This window comes from Piliocolobus tephrosceles, chromosome 1 (genome assembly GCF_002776525.5).
Source record: "Piliocolobus tephrosceles isolate RC106 chromosome 1, ASM277652v3, whole genome shotgun sequence".
NCBI lineage: Eukaryota > Metazoa > Chordata > Mammalia > Primates > Cercopithecidae > Piliocolobus > Piliocolobus tephrosceles.
This window is the reverse complement of record NC_045434.1, coordinates 211,257,031-211,275,230: the sequence shown is the minus strand read 5'-3', so window position 1 is coordinate 211,275,230 and position 18,200 is coordinate 211,257,031. Positions and strand designations below refer to the sequence as shown.

The following is an 18,200-nucleotide window of genomic DNA, read 5'->3' as shown; positions in this document are numbered from 1 at the left end:
AGGGCATTGGTTCGCAAGTGTTTTAGTCTCAGAATCCCTTTCACTCTTAATTGAGGATCTCCCATTAGGCAAACATCCAGTAATTATTGTTGCAGACAAGTTCCATTGATGGGTGCTAAAATGAGAAGATGAAAGTTTGAAGAGAAAGAGCGAAGTGTCTTTTCCAAGCTGTGTATTAACTATGAAAGAAAAGATAGTAACTTTGCAGTAGAGAAAAGGGAAAAACTGAATTAAAACGAAGACAGGAGAGAAAAGAGAGCACTAAACAGGTCAAAAGGAAAACAAATTGTAATATGAAAGATATAAACCCCCAAATTTCAGCATTTACGTTAAATATAAATGGAGTAAATACTCCATTAAAAGTGGTTGGTCAAGATTAGATTTAGAAGACTTGATGCTTGCATCAGACACAACTTTAGTATAAAGATATTTAAGAATTAAATGTCAAGTGATGGAAAAACATATACCATGCAAACACTAACCACAAGAAACTCGGTACTAATACCAGACAAGGTGGTCTTAAAAGTAGAGTCAGAAGGCCAGGCGCGGTGGCTCACACCTGTAATCCCAGCACTTAGGGAGGCCCAGGTGAGTGAATCACCTGAGGTCAGGAGTTCAAGACTAGCCTAGCCAACATGGCAAAACCCTGTCTCTATGCAGTGGTGCATGCCTGTAATCCCAGCTATTCAGGAGTCTGAGGCAGGAGAATCGCTTGAACCTGGGAGACGAAGGTTGTGGTGAGTGGAGATCGCACCACTGAACTCCAGCCTGGGCAACAGGGCAAGACCCCATCTCAAAACAAACAAACAAAAGTAGAGTCAGAGATAGAAAAATTTCAGAATAATAAAATGGTCAATCACCAACAAGATGAACATTTCAAAATACTTACACACCTAATAAACATAACTTCTATATACGTAAAGCAAACCCGGACAGACCTGGAAGGAGGACTGGACAAATCTATCCTCATGGGGCGTTTCAAAACTTCTCTCTCCACGTTTGATAGTACAAACAGACAGAGCAATCCAGATTCCAACAACACAATGAACAAACTTGCCTTACTACGTAGAACGCTGTACTCACTGAAGACGATAAACAAACAAAAAGTGTTCAGTCTCATTCGCTGTCAGAGAAATGCAAATGGAAATCAGAATGTGCTATCCTTCACACCCACCAGAATGACTAAAATGGAAAAGACTGAGAACTTTGCTGCTGGGTGTGGGACAGCCAGAGCTCTCCTACTCTGCTGGTGGGAGTGTGAATTGCTGTGACCATTTTGGACATTGTTGGCAGTATCTGTTAAAGCTGAGAAGATGTGCACTCTATGATCGAGCATTTCCCCTCAAAAAATATATCTAAGAATGTTGATAGCAGCATTATTCATAGATGGTCCAAAACTGGAAATAGATACATTCTTTTACTGTATAAGAATACAATACAACAATTTGAATGAACTGTGGCTACGTACAGCAACACGGATGACTCTCACTAGAATAATGTTGAACAAAAGGAGCCGTTTATCAAATAGTGCTTTCCATATTATCCCACACATATAAAATTCAAAAGCAAGCACAGTGAATCTGTGGTATTAGAAGTTAGGTGGTGACTGGGAGGAGACGAGGGATGTTGCTAGAGGTTGTTACTCTATTTTTTGATCTGAGTGGTAGTTACATAAGTGTGTTCACTATGGGAAAATTTGTTAAGCTGTACACTTAAAATGTGCATGCTTTTCTGTATATATTCAATGCCAACAAAAGTTTACTTAAAATTATTATGAGGCTGTGCGTGGTGGCTCACGCCTGTAATCCCAGCACTTTGGGAGGCCGAGGCAGATGGATCACGTTAGGCCAGGAGTTCGAGACCAGCCTGGCCAACATAGTGAAACCCCGTCTCTACAAAAATACAAAAATTAGGGCTGGTGGCACACTCCTGTAATCCTGCCTTCTCGGTAGGCTGAGGCACGAGAATTGCTTGAACCTGGTAGGCGGAGGTTGCAGTGAGCCGATATGGCACCAGCCTGAGTGACAGAGTGAGATTCTGTCTCAAAATAATAATAATAATGAGACAATTTTTTAACCTTTCAGAATGGCAAAGATAAAAAGCTTGATAGCGTCATGTAGGCAAGGTTGAGGGAATGTGAGTGGGAAACAACCTGGAAGAAGGTTTGACAGGTCTTATTAAAATTAAAACTGCACACATCTGAGTCTATTCCTAGGGATATAGTTACACATGAACAAGTGGTATATTAGGGTCCTTTATTATGGCTTTGTTTGTAGGAGTAAATGTTCAGTATGGGATGTTAAATAAATTATAGTACATCCATACCAACCATATAGCCATTAAATAGAATGAGAGAGTTCTGTAGATACTAATATGGAGTATCCTCCAAGATAACCTCATTAAAAATAGCAAAGTATAGAACCGCATGTATAGCATGCTATCATTTGTATTAAAATATACATACAGATGTACACACATATGTATACACACATGTGCTTTTTTTTTTTTTTTTTAAGAGATGGAGTCTTGGTCGGGCGCAGTGGCTCATGCCTGTAATCCCAGCACTTTGGGAGGCCAACGCGGGTAGATTGTGAGGTCAGGAGTTCAAGACCAGCCTGGCCAAGATGGTTAAACCCTGTCTCTACTAAAAGTACGAAAAAATTAGCCGGGCGTGGTGGTGGATGCCTGTAATCCCAGCTACTCGGGAGGCTGAGGTAGAGAATTGCTTGAACTCAGGAGGCTAAGGTTGCAGTGAACCGAGATTACACCGCGGTGCTCCAGCCTGGGTGAAAGAGCGAGACTCCGTCTCAAAAAAAAAAAAAAAAAAGAGAGAGATGGAGTCTCACTATGTTGCCTAGATTTGAACTCCTGGACTCAAGTAATCTTCTTGCCTCATCCTCCCAAGCAGCTGGGATTATAGGTGTCCACCACTGTGCCCAGCTACGTGTATGCTTTTTATACAAGAAACTTTAGCAGCAGTTGCCCCTGGAGGATGTAACAGGGTGGCAGGAGTGGGAAGGAGACTGACTTTTCACAATAAGGTGGTCCCCCTTATCCATATTCTGCCTCTCACGGTTTCAGGTACCCGAGATCAACCAAAGTCTAAAAATGTTTAAATGGAAAATTCCAGAAATAAATGATTCATGAGTTGTAAATTGTGTGCCATTCTGAGTAGCTTGATGAAATCTCTTGCTCTCCTACCTGGGATGTGGATCATCCCTTTGTCCAGCTTATCCACGCTGTGGACGCCTCCACCTGGCAGTCACTTAGTAGCCCTCATGGTGATCAGATCGATGGTCATGGTATCCAAGTGCTTGTGTTCAAGTAAGCTCTATGTTACTTAATACTGTCCCCATGTGCAAGAGTAGTGATGCTGGCAATTCAGATATGTCAAAGAGAAGCCGTAAAGTGCTTCCTTTAAGTGAAATGGAGAATGCTCTTGACTTAATAAGGAAAGAAAAAAAAAATCATATGCTGAGGTTGCTAAAAATCTATGGTACGAACAAATCTATCCATGAAATTGTGAAAGAGGAAAAAAAATTTGTGCATAGAATGTATAGAATTTTGTATTATCTGCAGTTTCAGGCATTCACTGAGTGTCTTAGAATGAATCCCCCCACAGATAAGGGTGGGCTACTGTATACCCTTTTATATCTTTAGAACTTTATATAATACAAATATTTTTTTAAATATTAATTTTTAAAATAATTGTTAAAAATCCCTTAGAAAAGGTGTTCTCTCAGTAAGTCCAGTAGAGCCCACATTTTCCTTCACACTGAAACAGATCTTTGGTTTAATACCAGAAGACATAGTCTGCATCGCATACGAGTGCCAAGCCGTGTGGGGGAGAATAGCCTGTGACACAGTGCTCAGACTGCAAGGGTGTGTGGGAATGAGGTAATGAGGGCACAGCGGGTTCAAACATCCCGTCTTGTGCTCACTGGAAGATGCAGCACTTGTGGAGTGAAATGGTGAGCCTGTCCCCACCCCCACCAGGTGTAGTGTAATTTCCCTCTCTCCCCTGCTGAGCAAGTGTAAGTTGAATTCAGAGGGTAAGTTGAATTCAAACCTTGAACCTCCTGGGCTGAAGCAGTCCCCACCTCAGCCTCCCAAGTAGCTGGCACTACAGGTGTGCAAAAATTAGCACATGCCCAGCTAATTTTTGTAGGGTTTTTGTTGTTGTTGTTATTTGTAGAGATGGGGGTCTCACTGTGTTGCCCAGGCTGGTCTCAAACTCCTGAGCTCAAGCAGTCTGCCCGCCTTGGCCTCCCAAAGTGTTGGGATTACAGGCGTGAGCCACCGCGCCCGGCTGATGAACCGTCTTTCTGCATAAGTCTTTTACTACATTATTTTATTATTTCTTAGAAGCAAAATAATTGAGTCAAAGGTATGAACATTTTTAAAACTCTTGCGATAGAGTGCTGAAGTGTCTTCCAAAGTTTCTCAGTTGCTCTTCCACGGCACCCTCACTGGCATTGGCCATCCTCATGTTTAAAAGCAGTTTTTAATTTGAAGAAATCCAGTCTTAATAACTTTGCCAATACGTCTGAATGATAAGCTGAAAGTCAGAGATGTCAGTGTTACCTTTCAGCTTGAATGAGATTTGGAATATTCCACCCCCCGCCCCATGCTGTATAGAGTAGTGCTGAGGAGCCTGGGCCTGGGGTCCGAGCCCGGCCCTCCACCCTGCAGCAGAGGGAGCTCAGATAGGCCAGTTCATGTCTGTGAGCCTCAGGCCCCTCCCCTGTAAATGGGGAGAATCAAGTGCCTACTTCTGGCACTGCTCGGAGGTGCCACAAAACTGTGAGCCTGCAAACAAAACCGTGAGCCTGCAAACAAAACTGTGGGCCTGCAAACCTTGTGTCGTGCCCCTCGGCGGGCCTGCACAGGGTTAGCATGGAGCTCAAAGAGTTAAAGATGTAAAGAACTAAAACCCTCTGCTACACGTGGGCTTAATACACTTGGCCATTACTTTGAGTGAAGAGTGGAAATATGAATGATTTGTGTGTGTGTGTGTGTGTGTGTGTGTGTGTGCTTTTCTTTATTTTCCATGTTTTCTGCAGTTGACATGTTATTTTGTTATGTCTATATGTATCTATATTATTCTATATACTGTACCTATTATGCATTGTAGACAGAGAAACAGACAAAACTCATTCAACATAAGAAACTGGGAGGAAGGGGTCCTAGGGAGGCTCCCATTTAACAGGTAGGGAAATGAGGTAGGGTAGGGAAAATGAGATCTTGCACTCTTACACTGCCTAGCAAAATAAGCACTCAAATATTTATGGATTTGGTTGAGTGCTACATATTTATCTCAATACTAATAATGTTGACAGTAGCAACCAATACCAGATTCATTTGAGCTACACGACTAGGTGGTGACAAAGTAATTTATGTATTGACCTATTAGGACATAGCATGTTTTCATGTGTTAATATCAGATTAATGTGAGGACTTGCAAGAACATCTGATGGCTGCATGGTAGCTGAAATCTTCAGGAAGTAAGCCGAATGCCAAATAATAGACCTTCTGATCACACGCTTAAGATTCAAGATGTAGAAGAAAACCCCAAAGGAACATTTATAACATCCAGCTGAGTGACTAAAGAGTGTGCTCTAGTGCACCAAACTCTTGTGATAAGGTTTTCTTAAAGGAACAAAAAAATCTCCACCTTGATTTGTGTCCTATAGTGGAGTTGTTTCCCAAATCAGGCTGTTTCAAAGAACATATGAGACAGCGTATGGCTAGCCCTCCCATCCCAAAGCAAATGTTTGTTTTGTTGCAGTGATGGAAACATTTCCATTGGTGAAGCAAATATTTAGAGCTGAAAGAAACATTTGGGCAGCCAGGATGTGTCAAAATAGAACAGATGTCTGCCTTTTAAAAACACATTAAAAAAAAAGCCACCTTGTACTTGGCTGCTGTGGTCGCAGCCACAATGGGTTAAGCAAGAAGTTAGAAATTGTGGACGTCTTTCTGTTATAATCCCAGCTCCCAGGCTTGGCTTTGTATCTTTTTCTGTCTTGGTTTTTCTCTTCCAGAAAATGGGGTTAACCATTGTAAGTGATTTTGTTAAGGATCAAGTCTGGTTGGTTGGTTAGTTTTCCCCAAATATTTTCTTTGTTCTTAAATTTATCTATTTGAATCAGAAATCTATTAACAGGGAACAAAATTCATAAGGCTATGCAGTGAAAAGTGTTCTTCAATCTCTGTTCGCCAGCGACTAGACTAGTCCTCTCTATAACCAGTATTACCAGTTTCCTGTCCTCCTTTTCTTTCAGGTATATACACAATGTGTGTGTGTGTGTGTGTGTGTGTGTATAGACTTCTCTGTACCTTTCCCCAATGTTAGTTTTCCCCAATGCTCCCGATGTTCTCTCTGGCTTTCTTCTTTTGGGGGTGTTGATTCTGAGAGTTCGCTTATTTAAAATATGCAGACTGTGTCAAGTCGCAGGGGGCAGCAGGTGTGTCAGGCTGCCCATGCTCCCTGCCCCCTGCCCCTGCCCAGCACAGAGAGCCCCGTGTGAGAATCCAGTTCTGGGGCTCACACGGGCTGTGGGCAAGTCCCTGTCCCCTCTCTCTGTCCCTTTTTCTTGATCTATAAAACAGAAGGAAGAAAAGGAAAAGAACAGGAGAGAAGTCAGATAAACTCCAATTTTTCTTGCAGTTCTGAATTTCTGTGTTTGGTTGTCAAAGGCAAGTTGATTCCTTTTTTTAAACCACCCTTCATGACCTCTTCTGAAACAGGAGCAAGATTTAAGTATCACTAAAAGTGTTTATCAATTTGACTTTTCCACGCATGCACAAACACACGTTTGGCTTACTTGGCATTTAAGGAGCAGAGATTCCTGATTACCATCCGCTTGGTCTTTAGGGACACAGTTTCTTCCCTAGGACCTACTTAGTATACTGTGGGAAGGGCTGACTTCTCTACCTGATGCCAAAGACCTGCTGTCTGTGGCAGCCGCAACTATATTAATAACCATTATAACTATATATTAACTGCTATTAATCCTCTGGAATTGATCAAATATCGAAAATAACTTCTCTTTGTTTTTGTTTCTAACTTAGCAGAGAGGGATTAAAAGAAAAAAGAAAAAAAAATCCTTTAGATTATATAGATCTAAAAATAGACATCACGGATGCTGATTGGAAACCCTCCCAGTCTTTCATATGAGAGATCTCAATTTGTGTTACACAGAGGGGCAGCTCACTTCTGTCTTGTTCACCAGTTATACTACTCCCCAGAGAAGCTCAATAAATTTTATAGGAAAGTTTCCTCCTTATGCGGAAGGAGCTAAGCTCAATGACTGGTGTGTCTGATATAATTTAGGGCTCCAAGGGAGTACGTCTGCTTTGTGGAATAACCTATCAAAAGTAAATGTACAGAAACTTTCGATCTTGGTTGATTTGGCTGTGTCATTGAAACTGCTGAGCACTGGACTCCGTGAACCCAGCCTGTCCGCTTTGGAATTAAACTGCTCCCCCAAACTCGCATTTAATTCAGTGCTCAAATGGCCTTCTGTGTGTTTCACTGATAGTGGCTTCTGAGCTTGCCTGCTGTTGTTCCATGGTTTCCACCACTAGCCCTTTGAAACCTCCAAACTTGGACTTGGTTGAGTTTTTACATCCCTCTTTGCCTCTTCTGTTGACATTAGGAAAGCAGACCTGCCTTCTCTTTAGGCTTCAAGTGGAACAAGCCTGCCAGTTTCTCAGTCTTTCAGCTAGCAGTGAAATACATTTTGCACTGGCCTTTTTACTCAGTGATTTATACTGGGAGACGTGGCTGGGTGATATCCAGTGTCCTTTTGTCTTTGTGTTTATTTTTCTTCCACATTTAATGTATTTAAAGGATATATTGTCTTTATGGTTCACTGGGATAAGGAGGGATTGGTGCAAGTTTTAATGAGAGGTGCCCCAGCTCTCTGTGTTGAGCTGAGAATTATCTTCTTGGTTAGATATCTTTCTTTCTTTCCTTAGGTGGCAGGAGGCAGTGTTTTGCTGCTTTTTGAAATAATGTTTCTGCCTAACGATTTCTAGAAGGATACCGAGAGGACATTCAGCTTCAGGACATCATCAGCAACTTTTTCTCCTGTTGTTTGAACTTCCCTCATTTTAAGGAGAAGGAAAAGTCTCAGGTCTTGTTCTTGAATTTACATATCAATATTAAGATAATGGGAACCAGCCCCCCGCCACTCCCCATCAGATCAATTCTTATAAAAACTCTTTCATTCAGGGTAATGACATTTGGAACTAGTTTTCTCAGAAACTGTTTTCACTGCTTGGGAATAGTTAATCAGTGGAGGAAAAAGTGTTTGGCTTATTTGCTTAATATTTTAACCAAGTGAATTAGACAGGTTGGGGGGCTGGGGGAGGGGATAAGAAAGTGGGTGGGGGAGGCCCCATAAACAAGGTGATATATAATATTTTTTTTGTTCTCCTTTTAAATAAATACCGATCAGCTTTATGTTCAGAGACAATAGGAGCCGTTGGCTTAAATTTGCAGTTTACTGTATTTATGGCTGTAATATCAAGGTGCTGCCGTCGTAATTTCATGCCCCAATGAGAAGAGCAAGGTCGAAGCAAATGCTTCCATCGGCATCTGCTAACACACTAACTCATAAACAAGGCCCGGCTGGATCAGGTGGCACGGAATAATACAGGCTAATGAAATACAGCACAGCTTTCCATTACTGTTAGTTTTTACAGTGTCGTCATTACGTGTAATTTATGTTTAAAAAATTCAATTTTATACAAGGCACTGGGAAATAGGGGTCTCCAGGTCATCCCACGACTTTTAGAGGCTCTGAGAGTCCTTATTGTACTCTACTGTTCCAACAAAATGTTCATAAAATAAAATAAAAATACCCTTTTCCCCTTCCCCTCCCTGAACCTTTTCTGAGAGAGTTGATTTTTTCTTTTAATTTGGGGAGTATTTTTAGCCAACTGTCTTCTCTGCCTCATCTCCTGCCAGAGTGTGCCGGGGCAGATAACTTAGTTGTTCTGAGAGAGGTGACCCCCTCTCAGTGTCTGTGAGTCCCAGATGAATTGGCCAAGTCCTAGAAATAGAGGGGCTGTGGAGCGGGGAGGAAGAGGTCTCAGTGACCAGCCCTTGACTGCCACCCTTTGCCGCTGGCCCCTTGGCCCGGTTCCCATGATCCCAGTCAGACGCCACATTTTTATAATAAAACTAGGGCTGAGCAGGAAGGCGCTGGCAGGAGTTCATTACCTTGCTTATTTTCAAACTCTTCCTAACCCTTCCGTCCTGGTTGTTGTTTGACCTGAAAGATGAAGAGAACACTGCTGTCTTCTGTCATCTGTCTTTCTGCTTCACCTGCACAGGGCCAGGCCCCGTGGCCGTGCCCAGCGGTCACTGGGGACAGTGCTGAGGTTACTTATCCTGAGAAGCCCTTGCACGGCCTGTCCCGCAGAGAAAAGACAGCCCTTCCGGGTCCCTGGTTTGAGTCGTGGGAAAGAACCCTAGGGCATCACAATCACAGCCAGTACCCTGCAGCTCACAAAGTCAATCAGTTCGGTTTTGTTTGCATTTGAACAGAAACCTTGAGAAAAAGAAAGCAAATTTGTTTATCTTCTAGGGGATAAAAATAGGCAAGTATGGCAGCCCTGCGGCCATGCAGGTCTGACGCGGCAGCAGTGACACCCGGCTTTTATTAATCAATAGGATGTAGCTCTCTTGTTCTGTCCTTTTAAAAAAAAGCCCACCCTGGAGAAGAGATGCTTGGCCCAGCTCCTACACAAGGGCAGGAGTCATCTCCTGGTCCGGGGAGCTCTTCCGGAGGTTTTTGCCAGTAGATTCTAGAAAACTGAGAGAACAAGAAGTCCGCCCCTACTCTGGGCACATGGAATCCTCCTTCAGAGAGTTTGGTTTGAATTGAGAGCTCTCAGTTTTGCATATCAGGCATCTATGATGTGAAAAGATGAAGTGGCCTCTTGACCTGTCAGAATCAGCCCACACCCTCTTCGCCTCCCCTCCTCTCAGAGAAGCTTCCTCCGTCCCTTTCTCCTCCTTCTGACTAGAGCTAGTGAGTGGAGAGAGCAACTGAATGGGAATTTCTTAGTGTTATTCTCTATCAATAATATATTTTAATTGTCAGTGCTGTAGACTGGGTGGTTGGGGGTTGGGGAGCTGGTAGCTCTTGAAAATCACCAAGTGGCAGAAAAGAAGTTATAGGAAGAACATCTAAAGGCTTGGTGCTAGTGGTATCAGGTAATGCATATTGATGCCTCAACTAAAAGAACATTTGGGGCTTTATTAAAATTGACAATTCTTCCAAAGGTAGCAGCTAAAGGAAGACTTAGATGAATAGAGGAGGGAGGAGGCTTGCAGGATGGTGAAGCCCTTTGCTTCCAGCTCTCTGCCGGCTCAGCCATTGCTCCGTCCCTCTGCGGTTAGATTATTCCTTGCAGATAGCAATCAACTGGAAGGAAGTGTGTGTGTCTAATTTGCATGAGATTATTTAAAACCAAAAAAAAAAAAAAAAAAAAGGTCTGCATTAGTCAGGGTAATGGTAAACAACGCAAAGAGAGATGCCTTTTATAATATAGCCTGTGCCTCAGCTTTCAGAGCCAAATATAATTCACTTACAATTGGCAGTTTCCTTTATTATTCCTTTTAACCTTTTGGATTCTGCAAGGTCTCAATCTAAGCTCAGCAGTTTGTCTTGGCAGGGGTGGGAAGGATGGGGCTAGGGCACCTGGATGTCCTATGTTGGCTCCATGGCAGCACTTTGACCCTGAGGGCAGGGTCATCACAGCACCAAGAGCCAATGACTGGGCAGATAACTAGTTGTGATCTGGAGACAGGTGGGTGTTCCCACTCAGTCTCCCTAAGTTCCAAATGAATCACCTGAGTCCTGTAAATGCAGTCCTGAAGCCGGCCAGCTCTGCCTAAGGTGGGGACATTGCAGAGGAAGATGACACCCAGGGAAGTCTGTGACAGGCATTTGGACTTGATTTGGGGTTAGAATATTAGAACGAGAACAAGACGAGGACATTCTATCTTTTTCACCCTAGTATTGTTCAAAAAGCTGTCCAGGTATCATTTACAGATAGGAGCCAGGGGTTAAGTTCCTGTGTTGTTTCAATGTAGCCCCAAAGCAATATTCACTGACTCCTTCCTGTAGATGAGAGTGGCGGGGTAGGGAGAAGAAAATGTACTCCTTCTCTGAAGCTCTTTAACAAGACTGAAGACCTAGGACATAGTTTGAGTCTGCCATTTGATGTTCTGTGACTCTGGTGTAGTGGAAAGTCACTGGGCTGAAGACGGAGAGCCTTGGGTGCCCATCGCATCACCACTCTCTACAAGTAGGATGTGGGGCATCGTTTTTACCCTCCTTGGGCCTCAGGTTTCTTATCTGTTAAACAAGGGCAGTGACCGGGATAATGGCCCAGTGCTGAATATGATTCCGTGAGATTGTTAAAACGCTTATTTTTTAAAAGAAGAGAAAGGATTCATTTCCCATAACTAAATCAAAATCCTGACTCTTCCAGAGAACCAGGGATATCAGAATTTCAGCCAATATAAATTTTGAGCCTCAAATGATAAGGTCTCTGAAAAACAAGAGCTTGGAAGGAAGTACTGATGCCCTTTCAACTGTGGTCTCACTAGTGGGCTCGGCTGCGATAATGCGAGGAACATGTTTTATTAGGAAAATAGGCTTCATAAAAGCTCAGGGCCAGAGGGCAGAACTACGGGCAGGGAGTCCTGTCCCTTTAACCAGCTCCGGCTCTCAGGGCTGCAGCACAGCCTGTAGCTTACTGTATATTTCCCCAGTGTTAAACATTATTGTACTTGTTTATATTTGAAAGAGCCAAAAGGGAAAATGAGAACGCAACTGAATGCTCCTTTTGGGAAAATTATCCTCATTTGCAGCCAGCGGCTGACAAGGCACACGAACCACCAGGTTTATAAAATTCCGTAGTGTACCAGTGACCATCAGCCTGTGCTGACGTCGCAGATGCTGCTTGCTTCTCTAATGGCTGATTATGAACTGGTTAAAACAATGCCTTTCCCACTACGGCTCCAAAAGGGGTTCCCCTTCTTATTTAGTAGGAGCGATCGGCAGTCACTACACAAGCTGGAACCCGACAGGCACAAACTCAGGGCGGGTGTATTCTCTGTTGTTGCCTGGCGTGCCTGTTGGTCCCGTCCCTGTTCTTCTCGGGAGGTGAAATTATGGGTAAAGCAGTCCCTTTGCAGCAAGCACCCCCTCTCTAGCTCCACTCCACTGACCTTCAGCTTTTGTCTTCGGAAGGTGGTACGTGATGTGCTATGAACCCTGGAAGCATTTTCATCCAGCCCACCAATCTTTTGAGAGCATGGAGCTATCAGGGCAACCCGGTGGCTCTTCAGACTTCCCAGTGGTGTGGCCGTGCCTGCCCTTGGCCAGCTCCACTGTGTGAAGAGGGTAAAGAGGGGAACAGCTGCAGTTTTAAATGGGGACAGTCCTCAAATCCTCAGCACAGAGAAGGGAAAAAAGAGTCTAGAGCTGTTTGGAAAAGTTTGGGCATTTTCCTTTGACCGGCTGTGGTAGGGCATGAAAAGTTTGAGGGGTGGCTGCAGTCAGCTCACATGCCAGTATGGTGCAGGGCAGAGCTGTGCTTTAAAGCATTAATGTGCACCATCTATTAGCCCCTAGGCACAGAGTATGAGGCACCATGCTTTTGAAGATGCTGATCCCTCAGAACCTCCTTGTACTTCATCTACCCCCAGGGGCAAATATACCATGCTGTGGGCCTCTAATGGAGAGCTGCTGACCAGATGTGGAAAAGCTCTCGGCTCTAGTTTAAAAGCTCTGTGTTGTGGCTTGCTTGGATGTTGGGATTCCCGGAACAGCACAGGCCGGCCGAGTGGTCTTTTGCAGACTAGCAGTGACCTCCCACCTGCTTTTCCCACTCTCAGCAGCTGCAGCACCTCTGTACACACAGCTACTTCCTGAGCTGGCACCGTGCGACCACTCCTTTCATACTTGAGCGCCACATTTCGTTCTGTTCTTTGGGTGGCTTGGGGCTCTCTTCCTCCTCCCAAGAGTCAGTGTCCCAAATTGGCTCAGACCCGGTAGAAATATCCCAGCTGTGACCCCACTGGAAATGCGGCCTTTATGGGTTTTCATTTGCCTTTTATTCTTCTGTGGGCAAATCCTCTCCCCATGGCATAGCCACTGCAGATGGCGCCCTGCTACTTCCTGATGTCCCATGTGTGGTGTGGTTTAGAGTGTTGGGAGGATTTACAAAAGGGAAAAGAAAAACTAGCCAAAGGCAATACAGGCAGCGTATGATAGGCTAGAGTAATAATCATCTGAAAGTTTGGGCCTGGCCTTGTTTTGATCTGTTTTCTTGTTTTATTTTCTTCTTTACATTCTATATCCCATTCATACTAATCACAGTCAGTCCTGATTTTTCTTTTTATTTCTGCATTTGTCATAAAATAAAGCAAATTATTCCCGTCTTCAGAAACGATCTAGACTAATTAGTCGTCTCACCCAATAATTAGTTTTTTGTTTCCCTGTCTGTTTTCATGCATTATTGTTAGTTTTTTCCCCTCTTTTTTTTAACACCATTACAGATTAAAATGAGCCACATTTGCAGTTGATGGTATCTGTTTTCGGGGGAAGAATGGAGAATTGCAGTACGGAGCGACTTCAAAAGCAGCAATAAACTCAAGGATAAATTAAGGAAATTGAATGAGCCACATTTGGAAGCAGTGTTGAGGCTAATATTCTGTCGCTTAAGGTTAAATTGCAACTGAGAGAGGTTCCGGAGAATCTGAAATCGGGGAGGCAACTTACTAGGATGCGAAGCATTCTATGGCTGTAAAGGTCTTTGCTCAGTGAAGATTCTGTTGCAGCTATGGACACTGGCAAAAGGTACTCACCTGTAATGATGTCCTCTTCTCCCCAGGACTGACAGATGAAGAGATTGATATGGCCTTCCAGCAGTCGGGCACTGCTGCCGATGAGCCTTCGTCCTTGGGCCCAGCCACGCAGGTGGTTCCTGTCCAGCCCCCTCACCTCAGCTCTCAGCCATACAGTAAGTCACCCGCTCAAACTCCTGCTTAACCTTCATTGGGATTCAGGACTCTGGCCAAAGGGCAGTGTTCTGTATCTCCCAGACTTAGCAAACCGGGAGAAACTGGGAGCAGCAGAAAGCTCTTGGGTTTTTCCCAAGGAATGTGACACACCTCAGTCTTCTAGACAAACTTTTTGAAATATGTTACAAAGGTTTAAGAAGAGACAAGGGATCAGAATAAATGATTTTATTGTTGTTTCAGGTATTTTGGTTACATGCAGAAAACCTGTACAAGTTATTTATTGATTCTGTTCCCATCTCCTCATACCATTGCTTTTGAATGTTACTGTTTCACTAAAAACAACGTAAACGTCTGACTCATGGGTGCATTCTTGTTTGCTCACTGCAATAACCTGTCTCCCAATTTTATTTTTTTAAGTTAATATTTGTAAGTTTAGGTCAACCTCCATTTCCCTCCCTCCTTTGTCCTGGCTATACCTTGTACATTCATGTAGTAGCAGTCTGTTAGGGAATTTCAGGTTAAAACATAAAGGTCCTTTTTGAATGTTACTTTTAATTATCATACGAGATCATGACCCAAGAGGGGTCTTCCGTTGTTCTTAAATGAAAGCTACTGTAGGAATAAAGTTTCTTCAAGCGAGTTATAAATGCATACCTCCAAAATGCAGCCAGAAGCCCTCCTTGAAATCACTTATAAAAAGTTTAAAAAGGCTAAAATTGACTACAAACCTATGGAAAATAGCTCCATTTTGTTTCTTTAATGAAACTCAGCATTGGGCTGGGCACAGTGGCTCATGCCTGTAATCCCTGCACTTTGGGAGGTTGAGGCGGGCAGATCACCTAAGGTCAGGAGTTCGAAACCAGCCTGGCCAACATGATGAAACCGTGTGTCTACTAAAAATACAAAAAATTAGCCAGATGTGGTGGCAGGCGCCTGTAATCCCAGCTACTCAGGAGGCTGAGGAAGGAGAATTGTTTGAACCCGGGAGGTGGAGGTTGCAGTGAGCCGAGATTGTGCCACCGCACTCCAGCCTGGGCAACAAGAGTGAAACTCTGTCTCAAAAAAACAGGCCACGCGTGGTGGCTCATGCCTGTAATCCCAGCACTTTGGGAGGCCAAGGCGGGCGGATCACTTGAGGTCAGGAGTTCGAAACGAGCCTGGCCAACGTGGTGAAACCCTGTCTCTACTAAAAATACAAAAAAATTAGCCAGGCGTGGTGGTGGGCACCTGTAGTCCCAGCTACTTGGGAGGCCGAGGCAAGAGAATGGCATGAACCCGGGAGGCAGAGCTTGCAGTGAGCTGAGATCGAGCCATTGCACTCCAGCCTGGGTGACAGAGCGAGACTCCGTCTCCAAAAAAAAAAAAAATTAGCCATGTGTGGTGGCATGTGCCTGTAATCCCAGCTCCTCCGGGGGCAGAGGCAAGAGAATCACTTAAACCCAAGAGGCAGAGGTTGCAGTGAGCCACGATCACACCATTGCACTCCAGCCTAGGTGACAGAGTGAGACTCTGTCTATAAATAAATAAATAAACTCAGCATTGGATCTGTAATCTCTCAAAATGCCTTTTCTATAATTATCATTTTAATTGTTATTCGCAGAAGTTTTATTTTTTCAAAAAATGATTTAAAACTGTTAGATATCAGATTTTAAGGCCAGGTGTGGTAGTTCATGCCTGTAATCCCAGCACTTTGGGAGGCAGGCAGATCATGAGGTCAGGAGTTCAAGACCAGCCTGGGCAACAAGAGTGAAACTCCGTCTCAAACAAACAAGCCGGGCACGGTGGCTCACGCCTGTAATCCTGGCATTTTGGGAGGCCAAGGCAGGCAGATCACTTGAGGTCAGGAGTTCGAGACCAGCCTGGCCAACGTGGTGAAACCCTGTCTCTACTAAAAATACAAAACATTAGCTGGGAATGGTAGCAGTCGCCTGTAATCCCAGCTCCTCGGGGGGCTAAGGCAGGAGAACTGCTTGAACCCAGGAGGCGGAGGTTGCAGTGAGCCAGAATCGCGCCACTGTACTCCAGCCCAGGTGACAGAGCGAGACTCTGTCTCACAAAAAAAAAAAAAAGAAAAAAAAGAAACTCAACATTGGATCTGTAATCTTTCAAAATGCTCTTTCTGTAATTGTCATTTTAATTATTATTCTCAGAAGTTATATTTTTTCAATAAATGATTTAAAACTGTTAGATATCAGATTTTAAGGCTGGGCGTGGTATCTCATGCCAGTAATCCCAGCACTTTGGGAGGCCAAGGTGGGCGGATCGTGAGGTTGGGAATTCGAGACCAGCCTGGGCAACAAGAGCGAAACTCCATCTCAAAAAAACAAACAGGCCGGGTGCGGTGGCTCATGCCTGTAATCCCAGCACTTTGGGAGGCCAAGGCAGGCGGATCACTTGAGGTCAGGAGTTCGAGACCAGCCTGGCCAACGTGGCAAACCCCGTCTCTGATAAAAATACAAAAATTAGCCAGGCGTGGTGGCAGGTGCCTGTATTCCCAGCCACTCAGGAGGCTGAGGCAGGAGAATTGCTTGAACCCAGGAGACAGAGGTTGCAGTGAGCCGAGATCATGCCATTGCACTCCAGCCTGGACGACAAGAGCAAGACTCTGTCTAAAAAAAATTGTTAGATATCAGATTTCAAAAGGCATATTTTAAAATGACAGATTTGTTTTGATCCCCCAGTACCTGGTCTGAAGCTACCTTCTTTCCCTCACCTCAGCACTCCTTTCATCCAGCTCAGCTGCAGCCAGGCAGGTGTGATCTTGGCGGTAGAGCCAAAAAGGCCTTCTCTTCTCCAGACTTGCTGAAGAGCCAGCCAGTGGGTTGGAATCTGCTGTCTGTGTTACAGATCTTATTTAGAAATCTCCTCCTTTGGCTGTCCACACAAGGCTGAATGAGGGAGGCCAGGGAGTGTGTGCTCAAGTGTGTCAGTCTGTCAGTGCCTTGCCTGGGTGACCCACTGCAGGGAGTGGTGAGCCTTGTCCTGTATTCGGGCTACTGGGTTAGCACTTGTGACTTGTCAGCTTGGGGCTCCTTTCTGCTTCCTGGCCAGCATTTTTTCCAATCCACTGTAGTTGCTTTGGGTCCTAAGCTGACTTTATGTGCTTCTTTTTAACCAAAGGCTGAGTCTCCACACTTTTTCTTTAGTTGTGTCCCTGGGCCCAGCCATGTAATGGGATTTGTTGATGATAGGCAGTGGCAGCTGGGGTGCAGAATTTTCTAAGATGCACATCTGCTCTATTCCAGCTGTTTCCTCCAGTGGCTTAATACAGAACAGGTCTCTCGGCTACTTGGAAACTTCTTACTCAGAACAAATTGTTCGGGTCGATCACAGAGTTGGCCTAAAACGTCATGTGTTCACCTACTTTCCATAGACACAAAGGGTTAAACTGCTAGTCTTTCTGAAAGAGGCAAAAGAATGGGATGGGGAGGGGCAGTTCAGTCATTTAAATCATTCTCATGTCCAGATCGTTCTGAGAAAAAGCATTACATGTTGAGGTATTTAGGTAGGAATATTTTTAAGAGCCTCCCAGCCCTAAAAATAAAATACATGTTCTTAGACACAGACTCCTTCCTGCTTTGACACTAGTGTAAAAACAATGGTAATGATAATTTTAAATACCTGAAGTTTTTAGTTGTCGTCATTGAGCTTCATTCTTCTCGTCCCGTTACACTGCTCTTCTCAGCTCCGGGGGTCACTCTACCTCTTCACTTCTGTACTTTTGCCAAGAGGTGTCAAAACTGCTTTAAAAAAAAAAAAAGCTTGATTTTGATTAATATAGAGAAACAAGACTTTGCCTGACTGATAATAAAACTGATAAATGACATTTGAATTACTTGTAGCGGTAATTTATTACATAAAATATCTTTTATTTGACATGCGATTAGTTGCTGGAAGCATCACTCAATCTGACTAGTTTAAACATGCTCTAAAATGAACCCCAGTAAAAACCAGGGCTGTCTGCTGCTGGCGTTATGAAATATACTAATCCTGGAGTGAGGGAAAAATCTGACTTTAAATATTTAAATGATTAATTGGGTTTATATATTTTTTTTACCTTTCTTACCCCCTTAATTACAAGCAAACTCGGGGGAGTTTCTGAACTAGGTGCACAATCTGCATGCTTATCACTGAGGCATTGTCTGCG

The 18,200-nt window shown here is 43.9% G+C and overlaps 1 protein-coding gene across 4 annotated transcripts in view; it reads left to right on the top strand.

Annotated features, from left to right (window-relative positions):
• PEX14 (peroxisomal biogenesis factor 14) overlaps positions 1–18,200 on the top strand; it is a 153,336-nt gene that overhangs the window by 109,150 nt on the left and 25,986 nt on the right. For all 4 annotated transcript variants that reach the window (XM_023215316.1, XM_023215315.1, XM_023215318.2 and 1 more), the window contains one exon: positions 13,924–14,052. In XM_023215316.1, the coding sequence (XP_023071084.1) occupies positions 13,924–14,052 (129 nt within the window). The remainder of the gene's footprint in view (positions 1–13,923; positions 14,053–18,200) is intronic.